General features: G+C 44.2%; 2 protein-coding genes across 2 annotated transcripts; both read left to right on the forward strand.

The window, feature by feature from the left end:
* Positions 1–4,736: 4,736 nt before the first annotated feature.
* LOC137219364 (involucrin-like) lies at positions 4,737–8,686 on the forward strand. Its single transcript, XM_067727816.1, is given in 3 exon segments — positions 4,737–4,774; positions 6,016–6,602; positions 7,557–8,686. Coding segments are annotated over 2 exon segments (1,365 nt in total). The 5' UTR covers positions 4,737–4,774; positions 6,016–6,038; the 3' UTR covers positions 8,358–8,686.
* Positions 8,687–17,621: 8,935 nt separating this feature from the next.
* On the forward strand, positions 17,622–20,484 carry LOC137219365 (involucrin-like). Its single transcript, XM_067727817.1, has 2 exons — positions 17,622–17,691; positions 18,933–20,484. Exon 2 carries the CDS (start codon positions 18,956–18,958, stop codon positions 20,018–20,020), a length of 1,065 nt encoding a protein of 354 aa, XP_067583918.1. The 5' UTR covers positions 17,622–17,691; positions 18,933–18,955; the 3' UTR covers positions 20,021–20,484.
* The last annotated feature ends 419 nt before the right edge of the window (positions 20,485–20,903 follow it).

A 20,903-nucleotide genomic window follows, 5' to 3' on the forward strand; every position in this document is an offset into this window, starting at 1 on the left:
CAAGACAAGGTTGCCCACTCTCACCACTCTTATTCAACATAGTTTTGGAAGTTTTAGCCACAGCAATCAGAGAAGAAAAGGAAATAAAAGGAATCCAAATCGGAAAAGAAGAAGTAAAGCTGTCACTGTTTGCAGATGACATGATCCTATACATAGAGAATCCTAAAGATGCTACCAGAAAACTACTAGAGCTAATCAATGAATTTGGTAAAGTGGCAGGATACAAAATTAATGCACAGAAATCTCTGGCATTCCTATATACTAATGATGAAAAATCTGAAAGTGAAATCAAGAAAACACTCCCATTTACCATTGCAACAAAAAGAATAAAATATCTAGGAATAAACCTACCTAAGGAGACAAAAGACCTGTATGCAGAAAATTATAAGACACTGATGAAAGAAATTAAAGATGATACAAATAGATGGAGAGATATACCATGTTCTTGGATTGGAAGAATCAACATTGTGAAAATGACGCTAATACCCAAAGCAAACTATAGATTCAATGCAATCCCTATCAAACTACCACAGGCATTTTTCACAGAACTAGAACAAAAAATTTTGCAATTTGTATGGAAACACAAAAGACCCCGAATAGCCAAAGCAATCTTGAGAATGAAAAAAGGAACTGGAGGAATCAGGCTCCCTGACTTCAGACTATACTACAAAGCTACAGTTATCAAGACAGTATGGTACTGGCACAAAAACAGAAAGATAGATCAATGGAACAGGATAGAAAGCCCAGAGATAAACCCACGCACATATGGACACCTTATCTTTGATAAAGGTGGCAGGAATGTACAGTGGAGAAAGGACAGCCTCTTCAATAAGTGGTGCTGGGAAAACTGGACAGGTACTTTTAAAAGTATGAGATTAGATCACTCCCTAACACCATACACAAAAATAAGCTCAAAATGGATTAAAGACCTAAATGTAAGGCCAGAAACTATCAAACTCTTAGATGAAAACATAGGCAGAACACTCTATGACATAAATCACAGCAAGATCCTTTCTGACCCACCTCCTAGAGTAATGGACATAACAACAAAAATAAACAAATGGGACCTAATGAAACTTCAAAGCTTTTGCACAGCAAAGGAAACCATAAACAAGACCAAAAGACAACCCTCAGAATGGGAGAAAATATTTGCAAATGAAGCAACCGACAAAGGATTAATCTCCAAAATTTACAAGCAGCTCATGCAGCTCAATAACAAAAAAACAACAACCCAATCCAAAAATGGGCAGAAGACCTAAATAGACATTTCTCCAAAGAAGATATACAGACTGCCAACAAACACATGAAAGAATGCTCAACATCATTCATCATTAGAGAAATGCAAATCAAAACTACAATGAGATATCATCTCACAGCAGTCAGAATGGCCATCATCAAAAAATCTAGAAACAATAAATGCTGGAGAGGGTGTGGAGGAAAGGGAACACTCTTGCACTGCTGGTGGGAATGTGAATTGGTTCAGCCACTATGGAGAACAGTATGGAGGTTCCTTAAAAAGCTACAAATAGAACTACCATATGACCCAGCAATCCCACTACTGGGCATATACCCTGAGAAAACCGAAATTCAAAAAGAGTCATGTACCAAAATGTTCATTGCAGCTCTATTTACAATAGCCCGGAGATGGAAACAACCTAAGTGCCCATCATCGGATGAATGGATAAAGAAGATGTGGCGTATATATACAATGGAATATTACTCAGCCATAAAAAGAAACGAAATTGAGCTATTTGTAATGAGGTGGATAGACCTAGAGTCTGTCATACAGAGTGAAGTAAGTCAGAAAGAGAGAGACAAATACCGTATGCTAACCCATATATATGGAATTTAAGAAAAAAAAATGTCATGAAGAACCTAGGGGTAAGGCAGGAATAAAGACGCAGACCTCCTAGAGAACGGACTTGAGGTTATGGGGAGGGCGAAGGGTGAGCTGTGACAGGGTGAGAGAGAGTCATGGACATATACACACTAACAAACGTAGTAAGGTAGATAGCTAGTGGGAAGCAGCCGCATGGCACAGGGATATTGGCTTGGTGCTTTGTGACAGCCTGGAGGGGTGGGATAGGGAGGGTGGGAGGGAGGGAGACTCAAGAGGGAAAAGGTATGGGAACATATGTATATGTATAACTGATTCACTTTGTTATAAAGAAGAAACTAACACACCATTGTAAAGCAAATATACCCCAATAAAGATGTTAAAAAATAAATAAATAAATAAATAAATAACCTCTATGGAAAAAAAAAAAAAAAGATGATAGATATACCATGTTCTTGGATTGGAAGAATCAACATTGTGAAAATGACTCTACTACCCAAAGCACTCTACAGATTCAATGCAATCCCTATCAAACTACCACGGGCATTTTTCACAGAACTAGAACAAAAAATTTTGCAATTTGTATGGAAACACAAAAGACCCCGAATAGCCAAAGCAATCTTGAGAACGAAAAAAGGAACTGGAGGAATCAGGCTCCCTGACTTCAGACTATACTACAAAGCTACAGTTATCAAGACAGTATGGTACTGGCACAAAAACAGAAAGATAGATCAATGGAACAGGATAGAAAGCCCAGAGATAAACCCACGCACATATGGACACCTTATCTTTGATAAAGGTGGCAGGAATGTACAGTGGAGAAAGGACAGCCTCTTCAATAAGTGGTGCTGGGAAAACTGGACAGGTACTTTTAAAAGTATGAGATTAGATCACTCCCTAACACCATACACAAAAATAAGCTCAAAATGGATTAAAGACCTAAATGTAAGGCCAGAAACTATCAAACTCTTAGACGAAAACATAGGCAGAACACTCTATGACATAAATCACAGCAAGATCCTTTCTGACCCACCTCCTAGAGTAATGGACATAACAACAAAAATAAACAAATGGGACCTAATGAAACTTCAAAGCTTTTGCACAGCAAAGGGAACCATAAACAAGACCAAAAGACAACCCTCAGAATGGGAGAAAATATTTGCAAATGAAGCAACCGACAAAGGATTAATCTCCAAAATTTACAAGCAGCTCATGCAGCTCAATAACAAAAAAACAAACAACCCAATCCAAAAATGGGCAGAAGACCTAAATAGACATTTCTCCAAAGAAGATATACAGACTGCCAACAAACACATCAAAGAATGCTCAACATCATTCATCATTAGAGAAATGCAAATCAAAACTACAATGAGATATCATCTCACAGCAGTCAGAATAGCCATCATCAAAAAATCTAGAAACAATAAATGCTGGAGAGGGTGTGGAGGAAAGGGAACACTCTTGCACTGCTGGTGGGAATGTGAATTGGTTCAGCCACTATGGAGAACAGTATGGAGGTTCCTTAAAAAGCTACAAATAGAACTACCATATGACCCAGCAATCCCACTACTGGGCATATACCCTGAGAAAACCAAAATTCAAAAAGAGTCATGTACCAAAATGTTCATTGCAGCTCTATTTACAATAGCCCGGAGATGGAAACAACCTAAGTGCCCATCATCGGATGAATGGATAAAGAAGATGTGGCGTATATATACAATGGAATATTACTCAGCCATAAAAAGAAACGAAACTGAGCTATTTGTAATGAGGTGGATAGACCTAGAGTCTGTCATACAGAGTGAAGTAAGTCAGAAAGAGAGAGACAAATACCGTATGCTAACCCATATATATGGAATTTAAGAAAAAAAAATGTCATGAAGAACCTAGGGGTAAGGCAGGAATAAAGACACAGACCTCCTAGAGATCGGACTTGAGATTATGGGGAGGGCGAAGGGTGAGCTGTGACAGGGCGAGAGAGAGTCATGGACATATACACACTAACAAACGTAGTAAGGTAGATAGCTAGTGGGAAGCAGCCGCATGGCACAGGGATATTGGCTTGGTGCTTTGTGACAGCCTGGAGGGGTGGGATAGGGAGGGTGGGAGGGAGGGAGATGCAAGAGGGAAGACGTATGGGAACATATGTTCATGTATGACTGATTCACTTTGTTATAAAGCAGAAACTAACACACCATTGTAAAGCAATTATACCCCAATAAAGATGTTAAAAAAAAAAAAAAGATACTGATTTCATTTTCTTTAGATATATACCCAGAAGTGGTATTGCTGAATCATATGGTAGTTCTATTTTTAATTTTTTGAGGAACCTTCATATTGTTTTATATAATAACTGTAGCAATTTACAGTCCTACCAACAGTGTACAAGGGTTCTCTTTTCTCTACATCCTTGCCAACACTTGTTAGCTTTTGACTTTTTTATAGTAGCCATTCTAACCGGTGTGAGAGGATATCTCATTGTGGTTTGATTCATATTTCCCTGCTGATAAGTGATGCTGGGAATCTTTTCATATTCCTGTTGGAAACAGTATGGTGGAGAAACTGAGATTCAGAAGAAAAGCTTGGCTGAGGTCACAAAACAAGAGGAAAAGGGGACCAGGTTCCTGAGATGCCTCCCTCACCTCCCTGTGCCCAGGTCGCGAGGATCACAGGAGTGAATGAGCCCCCAGAGCCCTCTGGCCAGGCAGGAGCTGTGTGTCCCTGTGAAAAGGGGCCCTGACGGGTTTTTTGCTTAAGGTTCCTATGATGAGTCAGGAAGGGGCTAGAGGAAGTAGACCAACAGGAGTGGTGAAACCAGTCCATCTCCTTCACCTTGGGAAAGAGGCGAGGCTGAGGAACAGTATAAAGGGCACCCCGGCCCCTGCTCGGCTCAGTGTTCCACTAGAAGCTTCTGCAGCCATCCTCACTGTGAGTCAGGTACGTATTAGCTGGCAGAACGAAGGTTGGGACCAGGGGTCTCCCACGGGCCAGAACATGGTTAGGGGTGGCCAGCCAGGTGGGTGTAGGTATCATTTGTGTGCTGGATTCAACAGGACTACTGTCCTTCTTGGAGGGCTCAGGTCACTGTGCTGAGGGCTAGGTGCCATGGTATGGAAACACAGAACAGACAGCAATCTCCTCCTACCCCATACTTTCTTGGGACCGTATTTTAGAGAGAGAGAGACAGAGAGAGAGAGAGAGAAAGAAAGGCAGAGAGACAGAGAGGCAGAGAGACAGAGAAATAGAAAGAGACAGAGAGAGGAGTAAGATGGGGATAAAGGGGAAATATGGCCAGTTTCTCTCCTAAAACTGATTGATTTGGGCTGACTGTGATTTTGCCTTCTTTATGGAGGCAGGGTGTCCGGGGACATGCTTGTAACTCTTGGCTGTGCTACCAAAGGGAGAAATGCAGCATGGGGAACACTTTCTATTTGGAGAACCCAGGCTGAGCAGGGACCGGGAAACCCAGCTTAGAAGTAGGAGACTTGAAAGAACCAACTCCAACTCTCAGCAACCTTCCAGCCCCCTCCCACCACCACCAGCTAAAGCTCAGATGTTCAGGAGAGAAAGCAGCTCTGGAGCTGAATAGGCCAATCTGTTCATTTTACAGAGGAGAAACCTGAGGTCCAGAGGGGCTAAATGACTTTCGCAGAACCACACAGCATTTCACTGGGAGATTTAAGCTGAGATCATGTCATGTGACTCCAGTCCAGGGCGTGCACCCTCACCTCTCAGATCCTCTCGGGATGGGCTACTGATTTTCCAGGACTCGGGAGTTCTCCAGGAGACCTTTCTTTTCGTGGCACCTTCCCTCTTCCTGTCATAATCCCAGAGCTCATCTCTCTTCTTTGTACATGAAGGTCAGAAACAAGGGAGAGACAAGGATAGGCAAGAGCAGGAGGTGAAGTGGTACCCAGCCCACCTTTGCAGAGCACCTCTGGAGAGTCCTCTTTGTTGTCTCTTGGGAACAAGAGGCTCCCAGGAGGGCCTTTCCCTGCCCCTCTCCATTCCTACCCTTCACTCTGCTGCTTCTGGGGAATGATAGCCCAGCGTGGGTGGGAGAGTACCCCCACCCAAGGGAAGAGAGGATGCTGAGAAACCAGGAACTGCTGCATATTTCCAGGGGTTCATCTACTTCCTCCCCTTCAATTAACCCTCTGACCCATCCTGATTTTCAGGTTGACCTAAAGCAGCTTCCAAGATGTCTCAGCAATGTACTCTGCCGGTGACCTTGCCCCCTGCCCCCAGTAAGGAGCCCCTCGAGCCTGTTTCTCCTCCCACCAACATCCAGCAGGAGCAAGTGAAGCAGCCAACTCCACTGCCTGCCCCATTCCAGAAGGTACCCTCGGAGATCCCAGAGAAGGATCCCATGGAGCTCGGGAAGAAACACACAACTCCTGTGAAGGAGGTGCCCAAGAAAGAGTGTGAGCCACGGCAACAGGAGCCACAGCAGCAGGAACAGAAGCAGCAGCAGCAGCAGCAGCAGCAGCAGCAGCAGCAAAAGTCAGAGGAGCAAGGAAAGCATGTGGAACAGCAGCAGCAACAGCAAGAATCACAGGAGCAAGGAAAGCCTGTGGAACAGCAGCAGCAGAAGAAAGTGTCACAGGAGCAAGGAAAGCATGTGGAACAGCAGCAGCAGCAGAAAGAGTCCCAGGAGCAAAGAAAGCCTGTGGAACAGCAGCAGCAGCAGCAAGAGTCCCAGGAGCAAGGAAAGCCTGTGGAACAGCAGCAGCAGCAGAAAGAGTCACAGGAGAAAGGAAAGCCTGTGATACAGCAGCAGCAGCAGCAGCAGAAAGAGTCACAGGAGAAAGGAAAGCCTGTGATACAGCAGCAGCAGCAGCAGAAAGAGTCACAGGAGAAAGGAAAGCCTGTGATACAGCAGCAGCAGCAGCAGAAAGAGTCACAGGAGAAAGGAAAGCCTGTGATACAGCAGCAGCAGCAGAAAGAGTCACAGGAACAAGGAAAGCCTGTGGAACAGCAGCAGCAGCGGAAAGAGTCACAGGAGAAAGGAAAACCTGTGATACAGCAGCAGCAGCAGCAGAAAGAGTCACAGGAGAAAGGAAAGTCTGTGGAACAGCAGCAGCAGCAGAAAGTGTCACAGGAGCAAGGAAAGCCTGTGATACAGCAGCAGCAGCAGAAAGAGTCACAGGAGCAAGGAAAGCCTGTGGAACAGCAGCAGCAGCAGCAGAAAGAGTCCCAGGAGCAAGGAAAGCCTGTGATACAGCAGCAGCAGCAGAAAGAGTCACAGGAGAAAGGAAAGCCTGTGATACAGCAGCAGCAGCAGCAGAAAGAGTCCCAGGAGCAAGGAAAGCCTGTGGAACAGCAGCAGCAGCAGAAAGAGTCCCAGGAGCAAGGAAAGCCTGTGATACAGCAGCAGCAGCAGCAGAAAGAGTCACAGGAGAAAGGAAGGCCTGTGATACAGCAGCAGCAGCAGAAAGAGTCCCAGGAGGAAGGAAAGCCTGTGGAACAGCAGCAGCAGCAGAAAGAGTCACAGGAGAAAGGAAAGCCTGTGATACAGCAGCAGCAGCAGAAAGAGCCACAGGAGAAAGGAAAGCCTGTGATACAGCAGCAGCAGCAGCAGAAAGAGTCTCAGGAGAAAGTAAAGCCTGTGGAACAGCAGCAGCAGCAGCAGAAAGAGTCACAGGAGAAAGGAAAGCCTGTGGAACAGCAGCAGCAGCAGAAAGAGTCACAGGAGAAAGGAAAGCCTGTGATACAGCAGCAGCAGCAGAAAGAGTCCCAGGAGCAAGGAAAGCCTGTGGAACAGCAGCAGCAGCAGAAAGAGTCACAGGAGAAAGGAAAGCCTGTGATACAGCAGCAGCAGCAGCAGAAAGAGTCACAGGAGCAAAGAAAGCCTGTGGAACAGCAGCAGCAGCAGAAAGCGTCACAGGAGCAAGGAAAGCCTGTGGAACAGCAGCAGCAGCAGCAGCAGCAGAAAGAGTCCCAGGAGAAAGGAAAGTCTGTGGAACAGCAGCAGCAGCAGCAGAAAGAGTCACAGGAGAAAGGAAAGCCTGTGGAACAGCAGCAGCAGCAGCAGCAGCAGAAAGAGTCACAGAAGAAAGAAAAGCCTGTGGAACAGCAGCAGCAGCAGCAGAAAGTGTCACAGGGGCAAGGAAAGCCTGTGGAACAGCAGCAGCAGCAGCAGCAGAAAGCGTCACAGGAGCAAGGAAAGCCTGTGGAACAGCAGCAGCAGCAGCAGAAAGAGTCCCAGGAGCAAGGAAAGCCTGTGGAACAGCAGCAGCAGCAGCAGAAAGTGTCACAGGAGCAAGGAAAGCATGTGGAACAGCTGAAACAGGAGAAGAAGGTCTTGGGCCAGCGGCTGGATCAAGAGCTAGCAAAGAAAGATGAGCAACTGGAAAAGAAAGGGGAGCAGCAGCTGAAGCAGTAGGAGGGGTTGCTGAAGTAGCCTCTTCTTGTCCCAACTCCTGGCCAGGTCCAAGAGACCAACCCAGTCCAGCCACTGAAGGGAGAAGTCTTGCCCCCTAAAGAAGCAGGAGGTGTAGTGTCCCCCAAATATAAGTAACCACCCCTAGGGGCCCAGAGGCCCCTGGAAATCCCACACAAGTGAAGAGAGAGCCAGTGGCCTTGCTTACCTCCAGTCCCCAGCCTGGGTGGCCCACCTTATCTGTGAACCTGCCTGACCCTGTCCTTCTGCATGTCCCTTGGATAGGGCTTGGCGGGGAGGGGAGCTATTGCCCAGCACCCACCCCTGATGAGCCCAATCCCAACCTCAGGTGTCCAGAGCCTCTGCTTGAAGAGACAGTGACTACAGCAACTCTGACTGCATCCCCACTACTATTGTTGAATCTGTGAGTGTGTACAATAATACAGAATAAATGCTGGAAGACCTGGGATCCTGTATTCTCTTTGGCTTTTTACCCTCTGTCGCTCACCGTATAGAAACCTGTGTGGGGGTTAATGGTTGCAAATGACTCTTGGCCAATTTCCAAAGGAGGACAGACATTTTGACCCCTTTTTAATTCTGCTCCCCAAACCATTCAATACATTCAACAGCTTCTAAAAATGAGATCACAACAACACCAAAAGAAAACAAAACAACTTCATTCATGCACCTGAAAGGAGCACTTAGCAGTCATGAAACAACTTCATTCATGCACCTGAAAGTAGCACTTGGCAGTCATGAAGAGGAGATAGGTTATTCTGGTTGGGGGAAGAGGATCTATTCATCTCAGTTCAACACTGCTTTACATTATAGCCCCGGAGCCCAATCCTAGCCCATGGCCAAAGGCACGGGGAGGGAGTGGAGGCTCCACCTGGGTTCTGGTCCCTGCCCAGGTTTTCTCTCCATAGAATGTCCTCATGGTTTCCAAGAGTCTTACTAACTGCTTCCATGGTTAAGGAAGACTTTAGGAAAGCAAAGAAGCAGAACTGGGCAAGATGGGGAGAGGAGAGACTCCTGGGACTGGTCTCTGAAGGAGAGAGTGACAGTGTCACTAAAGGAAGTAAAGGTTGGGCCAGCTGGAATCATGGAAGCCAAAGTGCTGAATAGCCTGGAGAAATACAGATCCAAGGTCATTGCAGTGGTTACCCTCCCTGACATTTCTGTAGCCTTTCCTGCCATCAATCACATCAGGACGTGGGGGCTCCCTCCTTCCTGGGAATCACCTGGCTCTAACTACTTAACCACATCATCTCAGGCAGGTTGTCTCAAGTTACCCAAAGCTATTTCATCACAGCCATGAGCATATGTCAGGGACATCCCTTTTGAGACTGCCATAGGCACCCAAACTCAATAGGTTGAAGGGCACTTAGTATCTCTTACTGCCCACCCAACTCCAGGGACACCCACTGTCATTCCTCCTTAGGTATTCTCTCTCTCGGGTAATGATACCTTCTCTGCATTCACCGAAGCCAGAGACAACACATCATTCTCCACTCCTTTCCTTTGCTTCCCTACTCTCCAGCAGAGACCAAGTCCTTGCTATCCTTACCCACACCTCCCAAGCTTTGACTGAGGTCATTTCTCACCTGAACTATTGCAATGGCCCTCAAGCTGTTCTCCTTTGCTCCCTGTCTCCACACACCCTGCAATCCACCCATCACACAGAGGACAGGGTGTTCTACTTAAAATTCTGATCTAACTACCTCACTCCTTGAGTTAATGCTTGTCAGCGGCTCTCATTATTCAGAGGATGAGAATGAAGGCTCAAGTCCTCCTAACAGGACAAGAGTTAGAAGGAAGTCTGAGTAGAACTGGTTGGGAAGATTGGGGGCACAGTGAGAAGTAATCAGAAACACCCAGAATATGTGCAAATGTTTTTGAAGTCTTAGGTTTTGATTTTTTCGTAGACCTTATTTCTCTGTTATTTTCTTTTTTTAATTTGTTTATTTAACTATAGTTGATTTACAATATTGTGTTAGTTTCAGCTGTACAACTTCAGATTCTTTTCCATTATAGGTTATTACAAGATATTGAATATAGTTCCATATGCTATGCAGCAAATCCTTGTTGTATATCTATTTTACATATAGTAGTAGGTGTAATAGACCTTTCTTTAGAACAGTTTCCAATTTATGAAAAAGTCAAGAAGACAGTAAAAAGAGTTACCATACACATCACACCCAGTTTCCCTTATTATTAACATCTTACATTAGTATAGCACATTTATTATTATAATTAACAAAACTGTATTGGTACATTATTATTAACTGAAGTTCAAGGTTTATTCCTATTATTTTAGTTTTTACCTACTGTCTTTTCCTGTTTCAGGATCCCATCTAGAATATCACATTACATTTAGTTGTCTTGTCTCCTTAGGCTCCTCTTGACTGTGACAGTTTCTCACTTTCCTTGATTTTTGATGACCTTGACAGTTTTGAGGGGTCCTGGTCAGGTATTTTATAGAATATCCCTCAAATTGGGTTTGTCTGATGTTTTCTTCATGATTAGACTGGAGTTATGGGTTTTTAAGAGGAAGACCACAGAGGTAAAGTGCCTTTTTCATCACATTATTTAAAGGGGACATACTATTCACATGATTTATCACTTTGATCACCTGGCTGAGGTAACATCTATCAGGCTTTGCCACTCTCCTCATCCTCTCTCCAACATCCCATATTACTGTACTGTATTCTTTGGAAGGAAGTCACTGTGCAAAGCCCACAACTAAGAAGTGGGGAGTTGGGGCTTCCCTGGTGTTACAGTGGTTGAGAATCTGCCTGCTAATGCAGGGGACACGGGTTCGAGCCCTGGCCTGGGAGGATCCCACATGCCGTGGAGCAACTAGGCCCGTGAGCCACAACTACTGAGCCTGCGCGTCTGGAGCTTGTGATCCGCAACAAGAGAGGCCGCGATCGTGAGAGGCCTGCGCAAGGCGACGAAGAGTGGCCCCCGCTTGCCACAACTAGAGAAAGCCCTCGCACAGAAACGAAGACCCAACACAGCAAAAATAAATAAATTAATTAATAAACTCCTACCCCCAACATCTAAAAAAAAAAAATGTGGGATGTTAAGCTCCCCATCACTGAGGGTGGAGTGTCATCATAAATTATTTTGAATGTCCTGTATAGGAAATGTATCTCTTCCCTCTCCTTATGTATGTATATATGTATGGACATATGCACTTAATCATTTATTTATGTCAGCATGCACTCATGAATATTTATTTTATACTTTGGGCTATAACCCAGTAGTACTTTATTTTCTCTTTCATTGTGGTGAAATAAATATTACATAAAATTTACTATATTAATCATTGTACAGTTCAGAGGTATTAAGTACATTCATGTTGTCGTGCAACCCTCACCACCATCCATCTTGCAAAATTGTAACTCTGTACCTATTAAACAACAATTCCCCATGACCTTCTCCCCACAAGCCCTGGCAACCACCGTTCTACTTTTTTTCTTTTTTTCTAATCTCCCTTTTTCCCCTACACCACTGTTTCTTGTAACCACTATTCTCCCCTCTGCTACTATAAGTTCAGCTTTTTTGGTCACAAATATCAGGGTTTCCTCCCTTTCTAAGACAAAATAATATATCATGTATTATATCCATATTACATCAAAATATAATATAATGTTATATACCACATTTTCTTTATCCATTCATCCACTGACATTTAAGTTATTTCCATATCTTGGCTATCATGAATAATGCTACAATGAACATGGGGTATCTCTTCAAGATACTGATTTCTAAATGAGAAAGAAATGAAGGAAACAATAGCAAAGATCAATAAAACTAAAAGCTGGTTGTTTGAGAAGATAAACAAAATAGATAAACCACTAGCCAGACTCATCAAGAAAAAAAGAGAGAAGACTCAAATCAATAGAATTAGAAATGAAAAAGGAGAGGTAACAACTGACACTGCAGAAATAAAAAAGATCATGAGAGATTACTACAAGCAACTCTATGCCAATAAAATGGACAATCTGGAAGAAATGAACAAATTCTTAGAAATGCACAGCCTGCCAAGACTGAACCAGGAAGAAATAGAAAATATGAACAGACCAATCACAAGCACTGAAATTGAAACTGTGATTAAAAATCTTCCAACAAACAAAAGCCCAGGACCAGATGGTTTCACAGGCGAATTCTATCAAACATTTAGAGAAGAGCTAACACCTATCCTTCTCAAACTCTTCCAAAATATAGCAGAGGGAGGAACACTCCCAAACTCCTTCTACGAGGCCACCATCACCTTGATACCAAAACCAGACAAGGATGTCACACAGAAAGAAAACTCCAGGCCAATATCACTGATGAACATAGATGCAAAAATCCTCAACAAAATACTAGCAAACAGAATCCAACAGCACATTAAAAGGATCATACACCATGATCAAGTGGGGTTTATTCCAGGAATGCAAGGATTCTTCAATATATGCAAATCTATCAATGTGATAAATCATATTAACAAATTGAAGGAGAAAAACCATATGATCATCTCAATAGATGCAGAGAAAGCTTTTGACAAAATTCAACACCCATTTATGATAAAAACCCTGCAGAAAGTAGGCATAGAGGGAACTTTCCTCAACATAATAAAGACCATATATGACAAGCCCACAGCAAACATCATCCTCAATGGTGAAAAACTGAAAGCATTTCCACTAAGATCAGGAACAAGACAAGGTTGCCCACTCTCACCACTCTTATTCAACATAGTTTTGGAAGTTTTAGCCACAGCAATCAGAGAAGAAAAGGAAATAAAAGGAATCCAAATCGGAAAAGAAGAAGTAAAGCTGTCACTGTTTGCAGATGACATGATCCTATACATAGAGAATCCTAAAGATGCTACCAGAAAACTACTAGAGCTAATCAATGAATTTGGTAAAGTGGCAGGATACAAAATTAATGCACAGAAATCTCTGGCATTCGTATATACTAATGATGAAAAATCTGAAAGTGAAATCAAGAAAACACTCCCATTTACCATTGCAACAAAAAGAATAAAATATCTAGGAATAAACCTACGTAAGGAGACAAAAGACCTGTATGCAGAAAATTATAAGACACTGATGAAAGAAATTAAAGATGATACAAATAGATGGAGAGATATACCATGTTCTTGGATTGGAAGAATCAACATTGTGAAAATGACGCTACTACCCAAAGCAATCTATAGATTCAATGCAATCCCTATCAAACTACCACAGGCATTTTTCACAGAACTAGAACAAAAAATTTTGCAATTTGTATGGAAACACAAAAGACCCCGAATAGCCAAAGCAATCTTGAGAATGAAAAAAGGAACTGGAGGAATCAGGCTCCCTGACTTCAGACAATACTACAAAGCTACAGTTATCAAGACGGTATGGTACTGGCACAAAAACAGAAAGATAGATCAATGGAACAGGATAGAAAGCCCAGAGATAAACCCAGGCACATATGGACACCTTATCTTTGATAAAGGTGGCAGGAATGTACAGTGGAGAAAGGACAGCCTCTTCAATAAGTGGTGCTGGGAAAACTGGACAGGTACTTTTAAAAGTATGAGATTAGATCACTCCCTAACACCATACACAAAAATAAGCTCAAAATGGATTAAAGACCTAAATGTAAGGCCAGAAACTATCAAACTCTTAGACAAAAACATAGGCAGAACACTCTATGACATAAATCACAGCAAGATCCTTTCTGACCCACCTCCTAGAGTAATGGACATAACAACAAAAATAAACAAATGGGACCTAATGAAACTTCAAAGCTTTTGCACAGCAAAGGAAACCATAAACAAGACCAAAAGACAACACTCAGAATGGGAGAAAATATTTGCAAATGAAGCAACCGACAAAGGATTAATCTCCAAAATTTACAAGCAGCTCAATAACAAAAAAACAAACAACCCAATCCAAAAATGGGCAGAAGACCTAAATAGACATTTCTCCAAAGAAGATATACAGACTGCCAACAAACACATGAAAGAATGCTCAACATCATTCATCATTAGAGAAATGCAAATCAAAACTACAATGAGATATCATCTCACAGCAGTCAGAATGGCCATCATCAAAAAATCTAGAAACAATAAATGCTGGAGAGGGTGTGGAGGAAAGGGAACACTCTTGCACTGCTGGTGGGAATGTGAATTGGTTCAGCCACTATGGAGAACAGTATGGAGGTTCCTTAAAAAGCTACAAATAGAACTACCATATGACCCAGCAAACCCACTACTGGGCATATACCCTGAGAAAACCGAAATTCAAAAAGAGTCATGTACCAAAATGTTCATTGCAGCTCTATTTACAATAGCCCGGAGATGGAAACAACCTAAGTGCCCATCATCGGATGAATGGATAAAGAAGATGTGGCGCATATATACAATGGAATATTACTCAGCCATAAAAAGAAACGAAATTGAGCTATTTGTAATGAGGTGGATAGACCTAGAGTCTGTCATACAGAGTGAAGTAAGTCAGAAAGAGAGAGACAAATACCATATGCTAACCCATATATATGGAATTTAAGAAAAAAAAATGTCATGAAGAACCTAGGGGTAAGGCAGGAATAAAGACGCAGACCTCCTAGAGAACGGACTTGAGGTTATGGGGAGGGCGAAGGGTGAGCTGTGACAGGGTGAGAGAGAGTCATGGACATATACACACTAACAAACGTAGTAAGGTAGATAGCTAGTTGGAAGCAGCCGCATGGCACAGGGATATTGGCTTGGTGCTTTGTGACAGCCTGGAGGGGTGAGATAGGGAGGGTGGGAGGGAGGGAGACTCAAGAGGGAAGAGGTATGGGAACATATGTGTATGTATAACTGATTCACTTTGTTATAAAGAAGAAACTAACACACCATTGTAAAGCAAATATACCCCAATAAAGATGTTAAAAAATAAATAAATAAATAAATAAATAAATAACCTCTATGGAAAAAAAAAAAAAAGATGATAGATATACCATGTTCTTGGATTGGAAGAATCAACATTGTGAAAATGACTCTACTACCCAAAGCAATCTACAGATTCAATGCAATCCCTATCAAACTACCACGGGCATTTTTCACAGAACTAGAACAAAAAATTTTGCAATTTGTATGGAAACACAAAAGACCCCGAATAGCCAAAGCAATCTTGAGAACGAAAAAAGGAACTGGAGGAATCAGGCTCCCTGACTTCAGACTATACTACAAAGCTACAGTTATCAAGACAGTATGGTACTGGCACAAAAACAGAAAGATAGATCAATGGAACAGGATAGAAAGCCCAGAGATAAACCCACGCACATATGGACACCTTATCTTTGATAAAGGTGGCAGGAATGTACAGTGGAGAAAGGACAGCCTCTTCAATAAGTGGTGCTGGGAAAACTGGACAGGTACTTTTAAAAGTATGAGATTAGATCACTCCCTAACACCATACACAAAAATAAGCTCAAAATGGATTAAAGACCTAAATGTAAGGCCAGAAACTATCAAACTCTTAGACAAAAACATAGGCAGAACACTCTATGACATAAATCACAGCAAGATCCTTTCTGACCCACCTCCTAGAGTAATGGACATAACAACAAAAATAAACAAATGGGACCTAATGAAACTTCAAAGCTTTTGCACAGCAAAGGAAACCATAAACAAGACCAAAAGACAACACTCAGAATGGGAGAAAATATTTGCAAATGAAGCAACCGACAAAGGATTAATCTCCAAAATTTACAAGCAGCTCATGCAGCTCAATAACAAAAAAACAAACAACCCAATCCAAAAATGGGCAGAAGACCTAAATAGACATTTCTCCAAAGAAGATATACAGACTGCCAACAAACACATGAAAGAATGCTCAACATCATTCATCATTAGAGAAATGCAAATCAAAACTACAATGAGATATCATCTCACAGCAGTCAGAATGGCCATCATCAAAAAATCTAGAAACAATAAATGCTGGAGAGGGTGTGGAGGAAAGGGAACACTCTTGCACTGCTGGTGGGAATGTGAATTGGTTCAGCCACTATGGAGAACAGTATGGAGGTTCCTTAAAAAACTACAAATAGAGCTACCATATGACCCAGCAATCCCACTACTGGGCATATACCCTGAGAAAACCAAAATTCAAAAAGAGTCATGTACCAAAATGTTCATTGCAGCTCTATTTACAATAGCCCGGAGATGGAAACAACCTAAGTGCCCATCATCAGATGAATGGATAAAGAAGATGTGGCACATATATACAATGGAATATTACTCAGCCATAAAAAGAAACGAAACTGAGCTATTTGTAATGAGGTGGATAGACCTAGAGTCTGTCATACAGAGTGAAGTAAGTCAGAAAGAGAGAGACAAATACCGTATGCTAACCCATATATATGGAATTTAAGAAAAAAAAATGTCATGAAGAACCTAGGGGTAAGGCAGGAATAAAGACACAGACCTCCTAGAGATCGGACTTGAGGTTATGGGGAGGGGGAAGGGTGAGCTGTGACAGGGTGAGAGAGAGTCATGGACATATACACACTAACAAACGTAGTAAGGTAGATAGCTAGTTGGAAGCAGCCGCATGGCACAGGGATATTGGCTTGGTGCTTTGTGACAGCCTGGAGGGGTGGGATAGGGAGGGTGGGAGGGAGGGAGATGCAAGAGGGAAGACGTATGGGAACATATGTTTATGTATGACTGATTCACTTTGTTATAAAGCAGAAACTAACACACCATTGTAAAGCAATTATACCCCAATAAAGATGTTAAAAAAAAAAAAAGATACTGATTTCATTTTCTTTAGATATATACCCAGAAGTGGTATTGCTGAATCATATGGTAGTTCTATTTTTAATTTTTTGAGGAACCTTCATATTGTTTTATATAATAACTGTAGCAATTTACAGTCCTACCAACAGTGTACAAGGGTTCTCTTTTCTCTACATCCTTGCCAACACTTGTTAGCTTTTGACTTTTTTATAGTAGCCATTCTAACCGGTGTGAGAGGATATCTCATTGTGGTTTGATTCATATTTCCCTGCTGATAAGTGATGCTGGGAATCTTTTCATATTCCTGTTGGAAACAGTATGGTGGAGAAACTGAGATTCAGAAGAAAAGCTTGGCTGAGGTCACAAAACAAGAGGAAAAGGGGACCAGGTTCCTGAGATGCCTCCCTCACCTCCCTGTGCCCAGGTCGCGAGGATCACAGGAGTGAATGAGCCCCCAGAGCCCTCTGGCCAGGCAGGAGCTGTGTGTCCCTGTGAAAAGGGGCCCTGACGGGTTTTTTGCTTAAGGTTCCTATGATGAGTCAGGAAGGGGCTAGAGGAAGTAGACCAACAGGAGTGGTGAAACCAGTCCATCTCCTTCACCTTGGGAAAGAGGCGAGGCTGAGGAACAGTATAAAGGGCACCCCGGCCCCTGCTCGGCTCAGTGTTCCACTAGAAGCTTCTGCAGCCATCCTCACTGTGAGTCAGGTACGTATTAGCTGGCAGAACGAAGGTTGGGACCAGGGGTCTCCCACGGGCCAGAACATGGTTAGGGGTGGCCAGCCAGGTGGGTGTAGGTATCATTTGTGTGCTGGATTCAACAGGACTACTGTCCTTCTTGGAGGGCTCAGGTCACTGTGCTGAGGGCTAGGTGCCATGGTATGGAAACACAGAACAGACAGCAATCTCCTCCTACCCCATACTTTCTTGGGACCGTATTTTAGAGAGAGAGAGACAGAGAGAGAGAGAGAGAAAGAAAGGCAGAGAGACAGAGAGGCAGAGAGACAGAGAAATAGAAAGAGACAGAGAGAGGAGTAAGATGGGGATAAAGGGGAAATATGGCCAGTTTCTCTCCTAAAACTGATTGATTTGGGCTGACTGTGATTTTGCCTTCTTTATGGAGGCAGGGTGTCCGGGGACATGCTTGTAACTCTTGGCTGTGCTACCAAAGGGAGAAATGCAGCATGGGGAACACTTTCTATTTGGAGAACCCAGGCTGAGCAGGGACAGGGAAACCCAGCTTAGAAGTAGGAGACTTGAAAGAACCAACTCCAACTCTCAGCAACCTTCCAGCCCCCTCCCACCACCACCAGCTAAAGCTCAGATGTTCAGGAGAGAAAGCAGCTCTGGAGCTGAATAGGCCAATCTGTTCATTTTACAGAGGAGAAACCTGAGGTCCAGAGGGGCTAAATGACTTTCGCAGAACCACACAGCATTTCACTGGGAGATTTAAGCTGAGATCATGTCATGTGACTCCAGTCCAGGGCGTGCACCCTCACCTCTCAGATCCTCTCGGGATGGGCTACTGATTTTCCAGGACTCGGGAGTTCTCCAGGAGACCTTTCTTTTCGTGGCACCTTCCCTCTTCCTGTCATAATCCCAGAGCTCATCTCTCTTCTTTGTACATGAAGGTCAGAAACAAGGGAGAGACAAGGATAGGCAAGAGCAGGAGGTGAAGTGGTACCCAGCCCACCTTTGCAGAGCACCTCTGGAGAGTCCTCTTTGTTGTCTCTTGGGAACAAGAGGCTCCCAGGAGGGCCTTTCCCTGCCCCTCTCCATTCCTACCCTTCACTCTGCTGCTTCTGGGGAATGATAGCCCAGCATGGGTGGGAGAGTACCCCCACCCAAGGGAAGAGAGGATGCTGAAAAACCAGGCACTGCTGCATATTTCCAGGGGTTCATCTACTTCCTCCCCTTCAATTAACCCTCTGACCCATCCTGATTTTCAGGTTGACCTAAAGCAGCTTCCAAGATGTCTCAGCAATGTACTCTGCCGGTGACCTTGCCCCCTGCCCCCAGTAAGGAGCCCCTCAAGCCTGTTTCTCCTCCCACCAACATCCAGCAGGAGCAAGTGAAGCAGCCAACTCCACTGCCTGCCCCATTCCAGAAGGTACCCTCGGAGATCCCAGGGAAGGATCCCATGGAGCTCGGGAAGAAACACACAACTCCTGTGAAGGAGGTGCCCAAGAAAGAGTGTGAGCCACGGCAACAGGAGCCACAGCAGCAGGAACAGAAGCAGCAGCAGCAGCAGCAGCAGCAGCAGCAGCAGCAGCAGCAGCAGCAGCAGCAGCAGCAAAAGTCAGAGGAGCAAGGAAAGCATGTGGAACAGCAGCAGCAACAGCAAGAATCACAGGAGCAAGGAAAGCCTGTGGAACAGCAGCAGCAGAAGAAAGTGTCACAGGAGCAAGGAAAGCATGTGGAACAGCAGCAGCAGCAGAAAGAGTCCCAGGAGCAAAGAAAGCCTGTGGAACAGCAGCAGCAGCAGCAAGAGTCCCAGGAGCAAGGAAAGCCTGTGGAACAGCAGCAGCAGCAGAAAGAGTCACAGGAGAAAGGAAAGCCTGTGATACAGCAGCAGCAGCAGCAGAAAGAGTCACAGGAGAAAGGAAATCCTGTGATACAGCAGCAGCAGCAGCAGCAGAAAGAGTCACAGGAGAAAGGAAAGCCTGTGATACAGCAGCAGCAGCAGCAGAAAGAGTCACAGGAGCAAGGAAAGCCTGTGGAAGAGCAGCAGCAGCAGAAAGAGTCACAGGAGAAAGGAAAGCCTGTGGAACAGCAGCAGCAGCAGCAGCAGCAGAAAGAGTCACAGAAGAAAGGAAAGCCTGTGGAACAGCAGCAGCAGCAGCAGAAAGTGTCACAGGGGCAAGGAAAGCCTGTGGAACAGCAGCAGCAGCAGCAGCAGAAAGCGTCACAGGAGCAAGGAAAGCATGTGGAACAGCTGAAACAGGAGAAGAAGGTCTTGGGCCAGCGGCTGGATCAAGAGCTAGCAAAGAAAGATGAGCAACTGGAAAAGAAAGGGGAGCAGCAGCTGAAGCAGTAGGAGGGGTTGCTGAAGTAGCCTCTTCTTGTCCCAACTCCTGGCCAGGTCCAAGAGACCAACCCAGTCCAGCCACTGAAGGGAGAAGTCTTGCCCCCTAAAGAAGCAGGAGGTGTAGTGTCCCCCAAATATAAGTAACCACCCCTAGGGGCCCAGAGGCCCCTGGAAATCCCACACAAGTGAAGAGAGAGCCAGTGGCCTTGCTTACCTCCAGTCCCCAGCCTGGGTGGCCCACCTTATCTGTGAACCTGCCTGACCCTGTCCTTCTGCATGTCCCTTGGATAGGGCTTGGCGGGGAGGGGAGCTATTGCCCAGCACCCACCCCTGATGAGCCCAATCCCAACCTCAGGTGTCCAGAGCCTCTGCTTGAAGAGACAGTGACTACAGCAACTCTGACTGCATCCCCACTACTATTGTTGAATCTGTGAGTGTGTACAATAATACAGAATAAATGCTGGAAGACCTGGGATCCTGTATTCTCTTTGGCTTTTTACCCTCTGTCGCTCACCGTATAGAAACCTGTGTGGGGGTTAATGGTTGCAAATGACTCTTGGCCAATTTCCAAAGGAGGACAGACATTTTGACCCCTTTTTAATTCTGCTCCCCAAACCATTCAATACATTCAACAGCTTCTAAAAATGAGATCACAACAACACCAAAAGAAAACAAAACAACTTCATTCATGCACCTGAAAGGAGCACTTAGCAGTCATGAAACAACTTCATTCATGCACCTGAAAGTAGCACTTGGCAGTCATGAAGAGGAGATAGGTTATTCTGGTTGGGGGAAGAGGATCTATTCATCTCAGTTCAACACTGCTTTACATTATAGCCCCGGAGCCCAATCCTAGCCCATGGCCAAAGGCACGGGGAGGGAGTGGAGGCTC

This window comes from Pseudorca crassidens, chromosome 2, assembly GCF_039906515.1.
Source record: "Pseudorca crassidens isolate mPseCra1 chromosome 2, mPseCra1.hap1, whole genome shotgun sequence".
NCBI lineage: Eukaryota > Metazoa > Chordata > Mammalia > Artiodactyla > Delphinidae > Pseudorca > Pseudorca crassidens.

Coding starts and splice junctions, on each gene's coding strand:
- LOC137219365 (XM_067727817.1), top strand. CDS start 18,956: ATGTCTCAGCAATGTACTCTGCCGGTGACCTTGCCCCCTGCCCCCAGT.